Source organism: Theropithecus gelada, chromosome 12 (assembly GCF_003255815.1).
Source record: "Theropithecus gelada isolate Dixy chromosome 12, Tgel_1.0, whole genome shotgun sequence".
Lineage (NCBI taxonomy): Eukaryota > Metazoa > Chordata > Mammalia > Primates > Cercopithecidae > Theropithecus > Theropithecus gelada.
In genome coordinates this window covers 103,695,914-103,710,683 of record NC_037680.1, presented here as the reverse complement: position 1 = coordinate 103,710,683, position 14,770 = coordinate 103,695,914, and the positions used below count along the sequence as shown (strand labels likewise).

Sequence of the window (14,770 nt, the reverse complement as noted above, 5' to 3'; positions counted from 1 at the left end):
TTAAGGAGTTTCCACTTTCTCACTACGATAAGCAACTGGTAATGATATCTTACGTATATGCATCCCTGATTATCATGAAGAAGTAGTGTAATGGATAAGAACAGAGGTTCTGGAAATAAGGGCCGGGTGTGGTGGCTCATGCGTATAATCCCAGCACTATGGGCGGCTGAGGTAGGCAGATCACCTGAGGTCAGGAGTTCAAGACCAGCCTGGCCAACATGGTGAAACCCAATCTCTACTAAAATCACAAAAAAATTAGCTGAGTGTGGTGGTGTGCACCTGTAGTCCCAGCTCTGAGGCAGGAGAATCGCTTGAACCCAAGAGGCGGAGGTTGCAGTGAGCTGGGGTCATGCCACTGCACTCCAGCATGGCCAATAGAGTGAGACTCCATCTCAAAAAAAAAAAAAAAAAAAGCCAGGCATGGTGGCGTGTGCCTGTAGTCCCAGCTACTCGGGAGGCTATACCTTTAGCCTTTTGGGGAGGCAGGAGAATCGCTTGAATCCGGAAGGCAGAGGCTGCAGTGAGTTGAGATACTGCCATTCTACTCCAGCCAGGGCAATAGAGTGAGACTCCATCTGAAAAAAAAAAAAAAAATAGAGATTCTGGAAAGAGATGACATGCGTTCATAACTCTGGCTCTACCACATAACCCATGACTCAGTTTCCTGATCTGTAAGAAGGGCTGATTGTGAGGATTATGTGGATTCACTAACATAAAAAGCACTTAGAACACGGCCTGACACAGAATAAACAGTACATGTGTTTGCTATTATTGTTGTTGTTTCTTTAAATTCCCTGAGTAGAATTTCTGGTTTCAAGAATAGGCAGAAATGTAGGATTTTCAAAATATGCCACTAAGGTCATCACCGGAAAGAGTTTTAAAGTTAAATCATCTACAGCATTTGTTCTCGAAGTGTGGTTCCTGGGACTGGCAGCATCAGCGTCACCTGGAGACTTCTAGAAATGCAGATTCTCAGGCCCCACTCCAGACCTACCAAGGCAGATACTGATTTCTACCAAAGTGTGAGCCAGTGTTGCAGAATGTCTTTGGGCTTCTGTTCTCTGGAGCAGTAGTGACTGTGTCATTGCGCTGTTTAGCCCTGTGTTTCCTACTGATGTTGCTCAGGTGGATTGGAGGAGGAAGATTAGAGTCCAGGGTTGCTCTAGGCAAGTTAGCTACTCTACTACGTGTGGACGCACAGTCAGGGCCTCACCTGGGGCGACTGAGGGACAGGGAGGGGCCTGTGTGGGAAATCTTTGATTCCTGCTAGCTTGCAACACCAAGTCAAACCTCCTTAACCCTCCATGCATCCTTTCCATGACAGGGTTGCTGCTTTAAGGGCAGAGGGTTTCGGTCAGCGTCTCTGTTAATACACTCATTTAATGGTTATCAGGCAAGGCTGGTCCCTTAGTAGGGTAGGGGAGGGAGGCTCCATGAATTCCTCAGTTGACTGGCGTCCTCAAATTTGTCATCATCCCCCAGTTACTGGAGGGCGAAGGCAAGAGGCAAGAATGAAAGCCACTTAAGCAAGCCCCTTTGACTTAACGTTTGATTTTAGGCAATGTGTTGGTCTGCTCGGGCCGTCACAACAAAGTATCATCCACCCGGTGGCTTAAACAACAGGCAGTTCTAGATGCAGAAATCCAAGATCAAGGAGCCACGACAGGGCTGGTTTCTCCCAAGGCTTCTCTCCGTGGCTTGTGGATGCCACCATCTTCCTGTGTCCTCACATGGCCTCTCCTCTGTGCCATTCCAGGGACATGGATCCCCGGGGTCCCTTTCCCTGTCCAGATTGTCTCCTTGCATAAGGAGACTAGTCAGCCTGGATTAGGGCCCAGCCTAACAGCCTCATTTGAACAGAATCACCTCCTTAAAGGTACTGTCTCCAAATACAGTCACATTCTGAGATATGGGGGCTAGGACTTCAACATATGAAATTTGGGGGTACACCGATCAGCCCATACCACGCTACAGAGAGAGAGAGAGAGAGAGAGAATAGAGAGAGAATAGAATAATAAGTAGAGACTGGAAATCTGGAGAAGGCTAGTAATCAGGAAATTAGGTGTAATAGCAATAGACTCGCCCAAAGACAATGATTGTGTGTGCTCCCCTGACTGAAGGGAGATGGTGGCTAATGAATTGAGGCCTTGACAAAAAAGTAACTGCATACTTAGAGAACCCCTCAAGGATTAACCCAACTATGGCTGAGTCCCCCAGGTTATATCCAGAGCTCTGCTGTGTGTCAGGGGCAGGGTCTGGTGGTTGATGGCCATTGCACTTCACCCCCTTGGGCCCAAGTTTCCTCTCCACATGTGATTGGCTCTGTGACCTTTATGAGCCCCAGTCTCTTAACTGGTACCACTGGCATGTACGAGTACCTAGTCATATGGCTGCTGGCAAGACCGAACCGGACAATCCACATAAAGGGATGAGCATCGTACCTAGCACATTGTAAACACTCAGTAAAAAGCTGTTTTTAAAAATTGCTGCACCTATCATGCTCCAGATTTAATGTGACCCCAAATGAAACCGATTAAATTTCATTCATTTCTCCATCTAGGCTTTTAATCATTATTAAGGAAAATATTTATTATAAATGCCATACATGTTCAGTAGTTTTTTTTTTTTTTTAAGTCAAATATACAAGACTATGAAAAAAATGTGAAAACCTGTCTCTCAGCATCTCCCTGGTCTGGCTTCAAATCCTGGCCCAGTCCTTAAGCAAATTATTTGACCTCTCAGAGCCTCAGTTACCCCAACTGCAAGCGGCGATAGTAAAATGCCAACTTCATATCGCAAAGACTAAACGAGCTGATGCATGCAGCCAAAGTGGGAAGGAAGCCTGGGGCGGGCACACGGTATAGGCACGGTAAATGCTAGCAAGTGTCATGGTTGCTTTCACCACCAGCATCATAAACTTTTGTGCAGGGTGCAAAGGAGAGCCTGGGCTGGATGGCAGGAGGGGTATGGATGGCATTCCTGGGTCTCCTGGGCCTCCCGGACGTAAAGGTGACACAGGAGAAGACGGCTACCCTGGAGGACCAGGTAGAGTTTCAGTCTCTCCTCTTTTCTCTGACACTGTAAATCTTAGAGTTGTATACAAAATCTCTGACCTCTCAAGTGGCTTTCCAGACGGGATCCTATTCAGATCATTTGCGTTAGATGCCGACTCACCAGGTATCAGAGACAGAAGCAATGAGAACAGAGTGGGATGCATCTCCTATGATCTAACTGATGCTAAACCATCATAAAACCTAGACAAGGCCCTGCATCCTATTCAGTATTTTCCCAAACTGCTATACATCATCATCGAAGTCTTGGCCATTTCTGCGGTTCGCTTTCTAAGGTCATGAAGGGACTGTCAGCCTGGTGGCCGTGGGGTCACCCTTGAGAGGCTGTGTTGAAGACCTTAGGGATGATGTGTGTGTTCTCACCCTCTACAAGTGGCCGAATTGCCTGGTTTCCTGAGTTCACATCATCTTATCATATAACTATTAGTACACTGATGTAGGAAACAGGGCTCTTTCTTAAAAAAAAAAAAGAGGGGGGGAAGTAGTGTTGGGAAAGGGGAGCTAGGACTCTTCGGAATAGAAGTGTGAAACGATGCACCAGGAAACTCGTTAGGTACATGGATCCAAAAAGCCCAAGACACAATCCCATCCCCAGAGAGTACCTGGCCAGGGGTGCAAACTCCTGTACCAGGTTAGTAGTGAGTAGAAATGAATGAGGAGGGCTGGGTGGGATCTGCAGCAGAATGGAGCTTTGGCTAAAAGCTGCAGCTCAGCTCCAGCCAATTATAGTCTACAGAAATGTGGGCCTACACTCTGCTCTTTTCAAGTTCAAAATATCAACTCGTAAAATCCTTACAGGTCAAAACACATGAGCAGGCCTGATTCAGTCCACAGGCTACCGCTTTGTCATCTCTGGTTGACGGTGTAGATGGGGAGAACCTGCCAGTCTTGCAGAACCAAGGGTAGAACACAAAAACAAAATACCTTTTGGTTTCAGTGTCTAACTTCACCTTTTGCTCTTGGTAATTAGAAACAGCTCCTGGCCTTCTTCAATAGTTCAGCGCCTTAGAAGTGTTGGAGGATACAGACCCTGCTCACGTTCTCTAGAACTGTTGATTTCCCATCTGCCAACAACAATGCTAGGATGAGGCCTTCCTTCCCTTTCCCTCTCTTCTCAAAGAAGAGAGCCACACTTGCAGATGTGGATCCCAAGCCTTTGCCCTTCTCAGAATGGAACTGACAATATGCTGGAACCAGGGAAGAGGTCTGGGAGGTGTAAGAAAGGCCGACTTTGGGGAGCACCTGCTCTGCAGTTCAGTCTGGGGAGTCCACACTTGCGGTGTGTCATTACACTGTCCTCGTTCTTTTCTTCCTAGCGTATTTCATAACGTACCTTTTTGTTATGCTTATTGTTTCTTATTTCTCTTCCTCAAGTGTAATGCAAGCTCTAGGAGGGCAGGGATTTTTATCTGTTTTTTGTCTTTATGCTAATGTAGCCCAGGCACCTAGGAGTTGCTTGGAACAAATACTTGCTGACTGCGTTGTGTGTACCTTGGCTGTGTAGCTGTGCACACTCCAGAAGGCGGGGAGGGGCTGAGTCATGCTCCCCTCTGCTCCCTGAGTGCTTAGCACAGTGCCAGAACAGAGGTGCTTAATGTATTTGTTAAACCGAACCCCCTAACCTGCCTTCGTTTTTTTTTCCTTTGTTCCTCCAGGGCCTCCTGGTCCCACTGGGGATCCTGGGCCCAAAGGGTTTGGCGCTGGATACCTCAGTGGCTTCCTCCTGGTTCTCCACAGTCAGACGGACCAGGAGCCCACCTGCCCCCTGGGCATGCCCAGGCTCTGGACTGGGTATAGTCTGTTATACCTGGAAGGGCAAGAGAAAGCTCACAATCAAGACCTTGGTATGGATACAGGATCACCCAGGTTCATTGCCTGAAGAGTAAAATTTGGGATTAATTTTACTGATTCATCAACACCTTAAATGATCACTAATCTTATATGGGATTATTCTCACTTTTTTAAAAAAACACTAGCATGCTCATTCTGAGCTAATCCTTTAAACTTATGATCCTATGAAGTGTCAAAGAAGCTCATTCTGGCTATAATTATTATCTGGCTATAATATTATCTGGCTAATATTATTAGTGTTATAAAAATGATTCTTCCTCAGTAAGTTAAATGTAACTCTGTTATCAAATGTACTTTTTGCTTCCAAATGTAAATTAACCAGAATGTGGTCAGTTCCTGTACTTATGTGTAAAATGGTGCAGCCACAGCACCCTGATGGTTATATTACAGCACTTGCCAGCATCAACTCCCTACCCTACTACAATTTGTTCTTAAATTACAGGAGTTTATTTTGAGGGTCATCTCTTGGTGCTCCTTGTCAATTTTCTTTTCCTTTCTTTTCTTTTTTGAGATGGAGCCTTGCTCTGTTGCCCAGGCTGGAGTGAGTGCAGTGGCACGATCTTGGCTCACTGCAACCTCTGCCTCCAGGGTTCACGCGATTCTCCTGCCTCAGCCTCCAGAGTAGCTGAGACTACAGGCTTGTGCCACCAGGCCTGGCTAATTTTTGTATTTTTAGTAGAGCTGGGATCTTGCCATGTTGGCCAGGTTGGTCTCAAATACCTGACCTCAGGTGATCTGCCCGCCTTGGCCTCCCATAGTGCTGGGATTACAGGTGTGAGCCACCACACCCAGCCCTTGTCAATTTTCAATAGTAAATTTGCAAGCTGCAGGGACTGATTTTAAGTCAAAGGCTTAAGTACCTGGCTGCTGGGAAACACTGTCTTTCCAATAAAATCATGGTTAGAATGGAAAGTGCAGGAAGGATATGTTGATGGCGACAGTTGACCGTGAGGTGCTTGCCATTGTGCTCACTAGGCAGTGACCCTAGCTGATAATAAGGGTGGTCAAAGAGTGCAAACCTTGGATGGCAACTGCTTATACATCCCCTGCATTTCTCCCTTGGGTTTGGCATGGCCTTTCCCATCACAAGGGGCCAGTTTCTTGGAGCACAGGAGAAAGGAGGAAGTGATGTTCAATATCCTGAATCAGTTTCCTTCTCTCCTCCTCTCCCTCTGCCATCAGTTTCTTTCCTTCCTGGTCTTTGTACCATCAGTCTTGCTTCTCCCCTCTTGGTCTAACCAGAGCACACATCTTAAAACTCTGCAGAACTCTTGGGATAAAGTCCAAGCTCCTTAACGAGATTGACAAAGGCCACATCCAATGGTCTGATTTATCACTGGACACCCCTGAGACAAACAGACAATACAGACACCCTCTCCTCACATTCCCTGCACTGAACATGTCTGAGTTCTCTGAGCTCCACGCTCCCCTATCTCCGGCCCCCTCTGACGCTGTATCTCTCTTTTGAGTAGTCACTACCACCATCTCCAAGCCTGGCTGAATCCTTTTCATATTTCAAGTCCTAACTTAAAATCACATATTCCAGTTATCCTTCCTTGAGGTCCCAGAACCCTACACTTCTCATTCTTAGGGCTTGTTGTGCTATATTTTCATTGCTTGTTTGCTCATCCAGTTCCCCGCTAGGCCACGAGCTTCCTGAACACAGAGATGTGCTCGGCGCTCACCTCCAGCACCTGCCCCCCTGCTTGGTTCATGAGTGAGGGATGAGGGGATGAGGGCTGGCCCACAGGACCACGGAGGTGTCAGAAATGGCTTCCCCACCACAGAAGTAGGCTTTGGCGAGGGCCTCCAGATTGCAGAACACGCATCTGCAAAGGCCAGATGGAGGAAGGAAGGGTTTGGGAACACCTACATGGGGTGCTTGGACACCAGCTGTCTCTTCTTCCTCCCCAAGGTCTGGCAGGGTCTTGCCTTCCCGTGTTTAGCACGCTGCCCTTTGCCTACTGCAACATCCACCAGGTGTGCCACTATGCCCAGAGAAACGACAGATCCTACTGGCTGGCCAGCGCTGCACCCCTCCCCATGATGCCACTCTCTGAAGAGGCGATCCGCCCCTACGTCAGCCGCTGTGCGGTATGCGAGGCCCCAGCCCAGGCGGTGGCGGTGCACAGCCAGGACCAGTCCATTCCCCCATGTCCGCAGACCTGGAGGAGCCTCTGGATCGGGTATTCATTCCTGATGGTGAGTCCTGTGCCCTTGAACCCTGGCACATTCACCATTTCCTAACACCTTCTCCCGTCCTTTCTGCCTGGATTGGACAGTAATTCGGAGCACTCTGCACTTAGGACATAAAGTCACAGAGGCTGTTGCAAACCATAGCCTGTTGGGATGCAGGGCCATTATCTTTTAAAAAAACACTGGGATTGATTTTGATCACATGGGTAGAATTTAGAAGATGAATTTGCTTCAGCCATCGGTGAAACTGGAGCCAATTTGTGTGCATACTCACCATGCTGACTACGGTTCCTTTTCAGCAGCTTGTATGTTGTTCTTTATAGAATAATCTAAGGAAAAAATGTTAAGATCAGACCCAAACCTGGGTGTGTCCCTGATTGGGTCTGGGGTTGTCTGTGTGTGTCTGAGCCCTAATTCTCTCTTGTTTTCTGGGTAGCACACAGGAGCTGGGAACCAAGGAGGAGGGCAGGCCCTCATGTCACCGGGTAGCTGCCTGGAAGATTTCAGAGCAGCACCATTCCTTGAATGCCAAGGCCGGCAGGGAACTTGCCACTTTTTTGCAAATGAGTATAGCTTCTGGCTGACAACAGTGAAAGCAGACTTGCAGTTTTCCTCTGCTCCAGCACCAGACACCTTAAAAGAAAGCCAGGCCCAACGCCAGAAAATCAGCCGGTGCCAGGTCTGCGTGAAGTATAGCTAGAGAATGCGAAATTCACCAACACGTGGCCAAGAGAAACTTCCTAGGGGGCTAAGACTTTCTAGACTGTGCTAAGAGACGTCATGGTGCTCATTTTGGACTCTCTTTCAGTAGTTCCTTCTGTTTTTGTCGTGGTTATTCCCAGAGTCCTCTGGTTCCTTGACACATTAAGCAAATGCTGCACGGATGGATCTGTTTGGACCTCCCAGTCTAGATGGAACCTAGATACTCTTATTCTACTGAGGATGACCGAAGAACTGGCTTTATTTAAACATATGCTAATTCTCAGAAAGGCAAGTAGATGATAAAGGCCAGATTACAAATTACATTACTGAAAACTTCATTTGTGGGTTAACAGTATCTCAAACAATAGAAGTCAATTACTCTATAATACAGTGGGCTTCTGGATGGATTTTACAGGAAAAAATAAACAGGTCAATGAATGAAACTAGAAAGCAGAGATTTTCAACATTTCAGAATGATTTCCTCTGTAATCTATTTTTCCATATACTTTAAATAATGGTAAAACCACGACCCAAAGTGATTTTTTTTTTTAAAGAAGAAAAAAAAAATATCACACTGCCAGCATTAACAGTTCGTTTCAAAGGAGAATGAATCATGTTGCCAGAAAGGCCCACAGTCGCCGTATTCCAGAGATGCGACATTAGCATAAACGCATCACAGATGAATATAAAACATTATGTTCTCTTCTGCATTTTTCAGAGAATAGAAATGCCTACTTTGGCAACCCTTTTGAAAAGTAGCAATTATGGAAAAAAATATATTCAATAAGAGATTAGGAGCCTAAAAGCTATTAGTGAATATTAAGGTAGTTATTCACAAAAATTGACTCCCCATTGCAGGGAACTTCCAGACAGACCACTTTTCCCCAGTCGGGGTCCCGCGTGTCACCGGTGCGTGCGTGCTAATGGGACTGGCACTACATGGGGCTTACTCAGGCAGGCACACGCTTCATACAAAGCATCTCACTCTCCTCCCCAGGAGAGCCTGCACAGCTTCCTGCACTCACAACGGACACTTTTCTCCACACACATAATGGCAGCTCACTCGGGGATGTGACAGAGCTATCATTATGCACTTGGGAGAAAATTAAGGGCCGACTTAATTAAACTTAGGTAAGAAGATTCATTTAAGTCAGGGTTACCCCACCAGGAGGACATGGCATTATCTTTAAACGAAACAAAGACGATTTATAATTTGAATTTTATGTTCCCGTGGTTGGCTGTTACAGGAGCATCCCATTTTGCCAATTCTAAAGAAATTCTTGTATTTTGTATCAGTCTCATACCAAGGTAACAGTTTGACATTTGGCATTAGTATTTTCTATAAAAGTTTAGAATGTGTGTCAATTTATACTGAGTATTTTTTCTGTAAAGCAAAAGATCCCTTTTTCTATTTTGCTAGGAATTTGGTGATCTAATCCTAAATTTAAAAGATTTGTTGGGAAAAAATTTTTAGGAAACTCACCTTCCTCGTCTAAAAGAAAAAGGCATTTTAGAAAAAACTAAAGAAATGTCTCATGAGCACGACACTCATTTCAGTGCTTAGTTTCCATGCACTTAAAAATCTTAATTGAGAAGAAAAACTCAATTAAAATTTTGTTTATAAGAAACGTTTTCCTTGCCAAACTTTGATTTGGAACGAGCTCTTATATGCAGAACAAATTTCAAATGAGTTTTGCTATGGGCTGCCTCCGGGGTGGCAATTTATTGTAAGAGTATTTTCTGGTAAAAAGAAAAATGTGTATTTTAAGATGAAATATTTTCTTGATGTAGCAGAATATTTCCTAGTTCATTTGGCCCATTTAATATTTTTTAAACTATGCTCTGGCATGTTGAATATTTTTGTGCACCTAAAACTTGAACCAATTTCAATCTTATTTGTACTTACCTTTCTCCTTCCAAAAAAGCTGTATCTATTACCAAAAGTCAACTCTCCTAAAAGTTCAACTTGTTCATCTTGAACTTGGCCTGAGAACATTTTCTGGGAAGAGGTAAGGGTGACAAATGAAACATGAGAAACGTATCTTGCTTGTTTAATTATTTTAAACATTTTAATGTTGGTATTAGAATATTATCTTCATAAGTTAATAAATAAGTTAAAAAAAAAACCCACACAAACACAGCCTAAATTATGTAGACAGTTTACTCCAAGTGAGCTTGGGAAGGTATCAGACTGTTCAAAATGTTAGTATTACAAGAGCTGTCTCTAAATGCAGCATTAACGCTGCCCTCTAATTTTGCAAAAGAATTTTAAAGGATCAAAAGGGCAGAAAAATAGGAAAAATAACTTATTGGAATAGAAGATCCTATTATCTTAAACTACTATTTTCTTCATCTGGTTATATATCAATGTGCCTTCAATTACTCTTTCTCTGTGGAGGTGATGAACAAAGCTTTCAAGTTGTTCTCCTAACCCATTATTGGAGATGATCCTTATCAAACCCTCCTCTCCCTGTCTCCCCACCAACCTTGTAGACTGGAACGTGTCTAGACTGTCCTAATGGGAACTGTTCTGTGCCTGTGCTGGAAATCTGGGATGCTTACTTCTGGGTTCTGATTCTCAGTGAGTGGAGCCCATTCATCCAGGCAGGTTTCCATGCTATGCGTGGCCCTTTCGTTCTGCTCTCACACTCCCCACATTGAAAGCTGAGTCATGGCTACTTTGGATGGCTACCTCCTCTTTAGCCCCATGCCTGTCTCACACAGCCTTTGTCTTCCACCTCCACCCTTTCAGTAGGCATCTCCCACCTGGTGCTTTAGTTTCAAATCCCAGTTGCCATCTAAGATCCACCCAAACTTGATTTTGTCACCCTCTGGATTAGAATCCTTCTATGACTCCACTGCCCACGAAGTCCAAATGACTTCCTATAGGGCGAAAGGTCCAGTGGGGACTGTTCGAGGGTTCCCTCTAGGAGTATTTCCTGTCACGATGAACTGTGTGCAGCTCTGCAGACGCTCCCAGCACCTCTTCGACTTTGCTCCTGCTTCACCAGTGATGTCCTCCCTGGGATCAGTTTACCCTGTGTGGGAGGTGAATTCCCTGGGGGAAATTTGGGCTCCCTTCTGCTGCTCTTGTGCAGTGCACGTGGCTGTCCTCGTTTTCTCCGTTGCCCATTGCTTCTTTAGCATCTCAGTGAACTTCCTTCATTCCATTGCCAAAATGCAAGCCCCTTGAGGGCAGGGACCATGCTTGACTCATTCTGATATGCCCAATGCCTAGCACAGAGTTGAACACACTGCTGCCAATTCTTTTTTTCAATGACAATTCCATAAACTCATTAGGCATTAGGTGTTCAGCTCTGCATATAAGGCCTTCATCAGCAAGATGGTTACAAGTATAAACCATTTCCTACTTCAGAATATTTTAAATGTTCAACTTATCTGTATACCCACATTCTCTTGTTACGATTATTGCCAGAAAGCCAATCGATAAGCTTTCAATGGGCTTATCACACTCCTCCAAAAACAGATTTTTGTTTTTTCTATAAACGGAAATTTCAGACACGAGATTTGAGAGATTTGAGAGGACCCCACAGTAAAATGTGACATGACTTACCTTATGCTGTCATTTGTATTTCCTCAGGATTTAAGAGCTTCCTAGCATAAAATCTTTGCTAAACGTCTGTATACATGTTATTGGTGCTCCGAAAAATAGTCAGTGGAATGGTGTACTACAATTGGGCTTTATCATCTTATTCTGAACCTCGTGTAGATTATGGTAAAGCAAACCATTCAGTGTGTTCCAGGAAATTATATTAGATCTGTGTTTCTATCAGTTCACTGGAATAATCTGGTAATTGTTACTTTTACTTGGTATGGCTGCAAGAATAGTGGAAAGAGGAGGACTTGAGAGTTGGTCGAACCCGGGTTTGAAATCTGGCTTAGTCATTTTTCAGCTGTTATCCTGGGTGAGTTTTGCCAACTTTCTTAGTTTCATTTCCCTCATTAATGTTAACAGCTACTCTTGCATTGAAAATTAAGTTAGATTACCTGTCCAGCATACCCATCATCATACACTCAATGAAGGTCACATTTTGTATTTAAAATAAACTAATATGAAAAATATTTGTTTTTATTTTACACAGAATTATGATTCTCACAGGGTATATAAATTACTGATTAGATTTATATGTGGCCAATTCTTAATGTCATTGGGAATGCTGTTTCATTTCAATCCTCAAAGTTACTGTAGCACAGAAAATATCACAATTTCCTGCAGGGATATTATCAGTAAGTCCTGCAGGGAACAAACAATTGACATTAAAAATCAGTACTCTGCAATTGTCACTGTTATTATCTGCTAGAAACTCTGCATAATGCATTTTAAACCACCAAGGCTGGCTGCCACATCCATGTGAAATGCTTGAATTTTATGGTGCTTAAATATTTAATGATTCAAGGGAAAAATGTGAAATGTGTCTAATAAATTGCATCCCTTTCTCTAACCTCTGGTTGTAAAGTTAAAGACTTTTAGCATGTAACTTTTGCAAGATGCCTGGTCTACCACTGGCACTTAAATCTTTGTTGTATTACGATTTATAACATGGTTCATTATATATAAAATTCTGTGATGACTTCCAAAAACAACTGTGTTTTATCTGGTGCATTTATTTTCTTTCAAGCCAATGTGGGTTTACTTTTTTTTGTTTTTGTTTTCTAGCTTACATTGTAATGTGGCTCACACTTGTGGAAGTGTGAACTGCAGAAGGGAAGAGTGTAGGCTGGAAAGGATGGGATTCGGAGGCTCTTGGAAACACTGTTCTATGCACAGTGATGGGGCGCAGAAGAGGAATGAAAGCAGGTCTCATGGGGAAGGTCTGTATCAACCCTAGGGGAGTTGCTTGGGCAGTGGCCAGTGGGCATGGGGCTTACACCCTCTTGGCCTCAGCTGTCTCATTAGCTGAGTGAGAATAAGACCACCTGCTTCACAGCACTGTTCGGGGGATTCAAGGTGTGAAAGTCAACTACAAAGAGATTTATGAAACCAAAGACATTGTTAGTTTTAACCACAGTGACTTGAAGTCAGGAGTTAGGTATTGATTACATTTCCTTTTACAGCCAGACATGGGGATAGGTGGAATGCAGATATTCAATAACTGTTTTGTGGACTTTTTTTTTTTTTTAAGAGACATGATCTTGCTGTATTGCCCAGGCTGAGTGCAGTGGTACAATCATGGCTCACTGGATCCTTGACCTCACAGGCTCGAGTGATCCTCCTGCCTCAGCCTTCCCAGTAGCTGGGCTACAAGCATGTGCTACTGTGGCTAATTTTTAATTTTTATAGAAGCAGGGTCCTGCTCTGTTGCCCAGGCTAGTCTCAAACTCTTGGCTTCAAATCATCCTCCTGTCTCAGCCTGCCAAAACATTGGGATTACAGGCATGAGCTGCTGCACCCAGCCTTGGACTTACTTTTAAGTAGGAAGGAACTTCATTGGTATTTGGGTCAACCTTTTACCTGATAAGAGAAATAAGGATACTCAACTAACATTTCCTGACCATCTACTATGTGACAGACGCAGTACTGGCTCTGCTATATATGCTTCCTGTCAACCCTACAGCTGTCCTATTTTGCAGACAAGGAAACTGAGCTTTAGAGAGAATAAGTAACTTCTTTAAGGTCATACAGTCACCATCCAGTAGAATCCAAACCCTTGTCTGTCTGTTCTTAAAGATAATGCTTTTATCCTTTCTTCCATTACCTCCCAGCGGCTTTCCCTATTTGTGAATTGGTTAGAAAATAGAGGGTCTCACATAGAGGTGTCCTGGATTGCTCCTGTCACTGCAAAGCCCCTTGTTTTATGGGTTCTAAGGTAGCCCATCCAGCTCAGCTTGGAGACTCTCTCAAGCTGTTCTAGAGGGAAGGGGTGAGGAACCCATGAGGACAGAGCTCTTTTGGGGGATCCCAGAGGCCTATATCTCAGGGTCAACTGAAAACCAGCCATGTCTCCTGTATTAGTCCATTTTCATGCTGCTGATAAAGACATACCCAAGACTGGGCAATTTACAAAAGAAAGAGGTTTATTGGACTTACAGTTCCATGGGCCTAGGGAGGCCTCACAATCATGGCAGAAGGTGAAAGGCACGTCTCACATGGCGGCTGACAAGAGAAGAGAGCTTGTGCAGGGAAACTCCCCTTTTCAAAACCATCAGATCTCGTGTGACATATTCACTATCAATCACCAGAACAGCATGGGAAAGACTTGCCCCCATGATTCCATGACCTCCTACTGAGTCCCTCCCATGACATGTGGGAATTCAAGATGAGATTTGGGTGGGGACACAGCCAAACCATATCACCTCTGGAGCCCCTAGAAACGCAAGGTCAGTCATTTAGGGCAACTGTTCTGAGCTGGAGAAAGGAGGATCTGAAGGCCCTTACTTGATGCTCAGTCTCTGCAGCACCAGCCAGCTTAGTCATTTTTGTTCTCCCATTTGCCAGCAAGGCAATTCCTTCATACATTATTTCTAGGGGGTAGCTTGTATTCTCAGTGATTACATACTTAGTGGTTACAATTTTATCAGCCAAAGATGAAATTCTCAACCTGTAATCATTATTATGTTGATAAAAGTAGGGAAAATTGTATAATGAGGAGTAAAATGTTCTTCTGGTCCCCAAGCAGTCAGTCCGCTTTACATGCAACAAATGGTGTTAAATGCACTTGTGTGCACTGAAATTTGAGAAGTACTTTGGTGCCTATAAACCACAGGGGACTTGTTAAAATGTAGATTCTGATCATTTGGTCTGTGGAGCAGGAGTCTGAATTTGTAGAAGCTCCCAGGTGCTGTGGGCCCTGGCTGCACACCCTGAAGAGCAGAGAGGTTGGCCTTGTGCTCCTCTATAACGAGAGTCTGAAGACCTTGTTCAGTTGTGTTAATAATTATCTGATACTAAGGATATGCAAGATAGATTTAAATTGTTGAGGGAGAGGATC

At 44.3% G+C, this 14,770-nt stretch overlaps 1 protein-coding gene across 1 annotated transcript in view; it reads left to right on the top strand.

Annotated features, from left to right (window-relative positions):
- The window catches only part of COL4A4 (collagen type IV alpha 4 chain), a 162,149-nt gene extending 149,727 nt beyond the window's left edge, over positions 1-12,422 (top strand). Inside the window, exons 45-48 of the mRNA XM_025404398.1 lie at positions 2,929-3,045; positions 4,727-4,915; positions 6,838-7,124; positions 7,555-12,422. Coding sequence (XP_025260183.1) covers positions 2,929-3,045; positions 4,727-4,915; positions 6,838-7,124; positions 7,555-7,818 — 857 coding nt within the window. The 3' untranslated portion in view covers positions 7,819-12,422. The remainder of the gene's footprint in view (positions 1-2,928; positions 3,046-4,726; positions 4,916-6,837; positions 7,125-7,554) is intronic.
- The last annotated feature ends 2,348 nt before the right edge of the window (positions 12,423-14,770 follow it).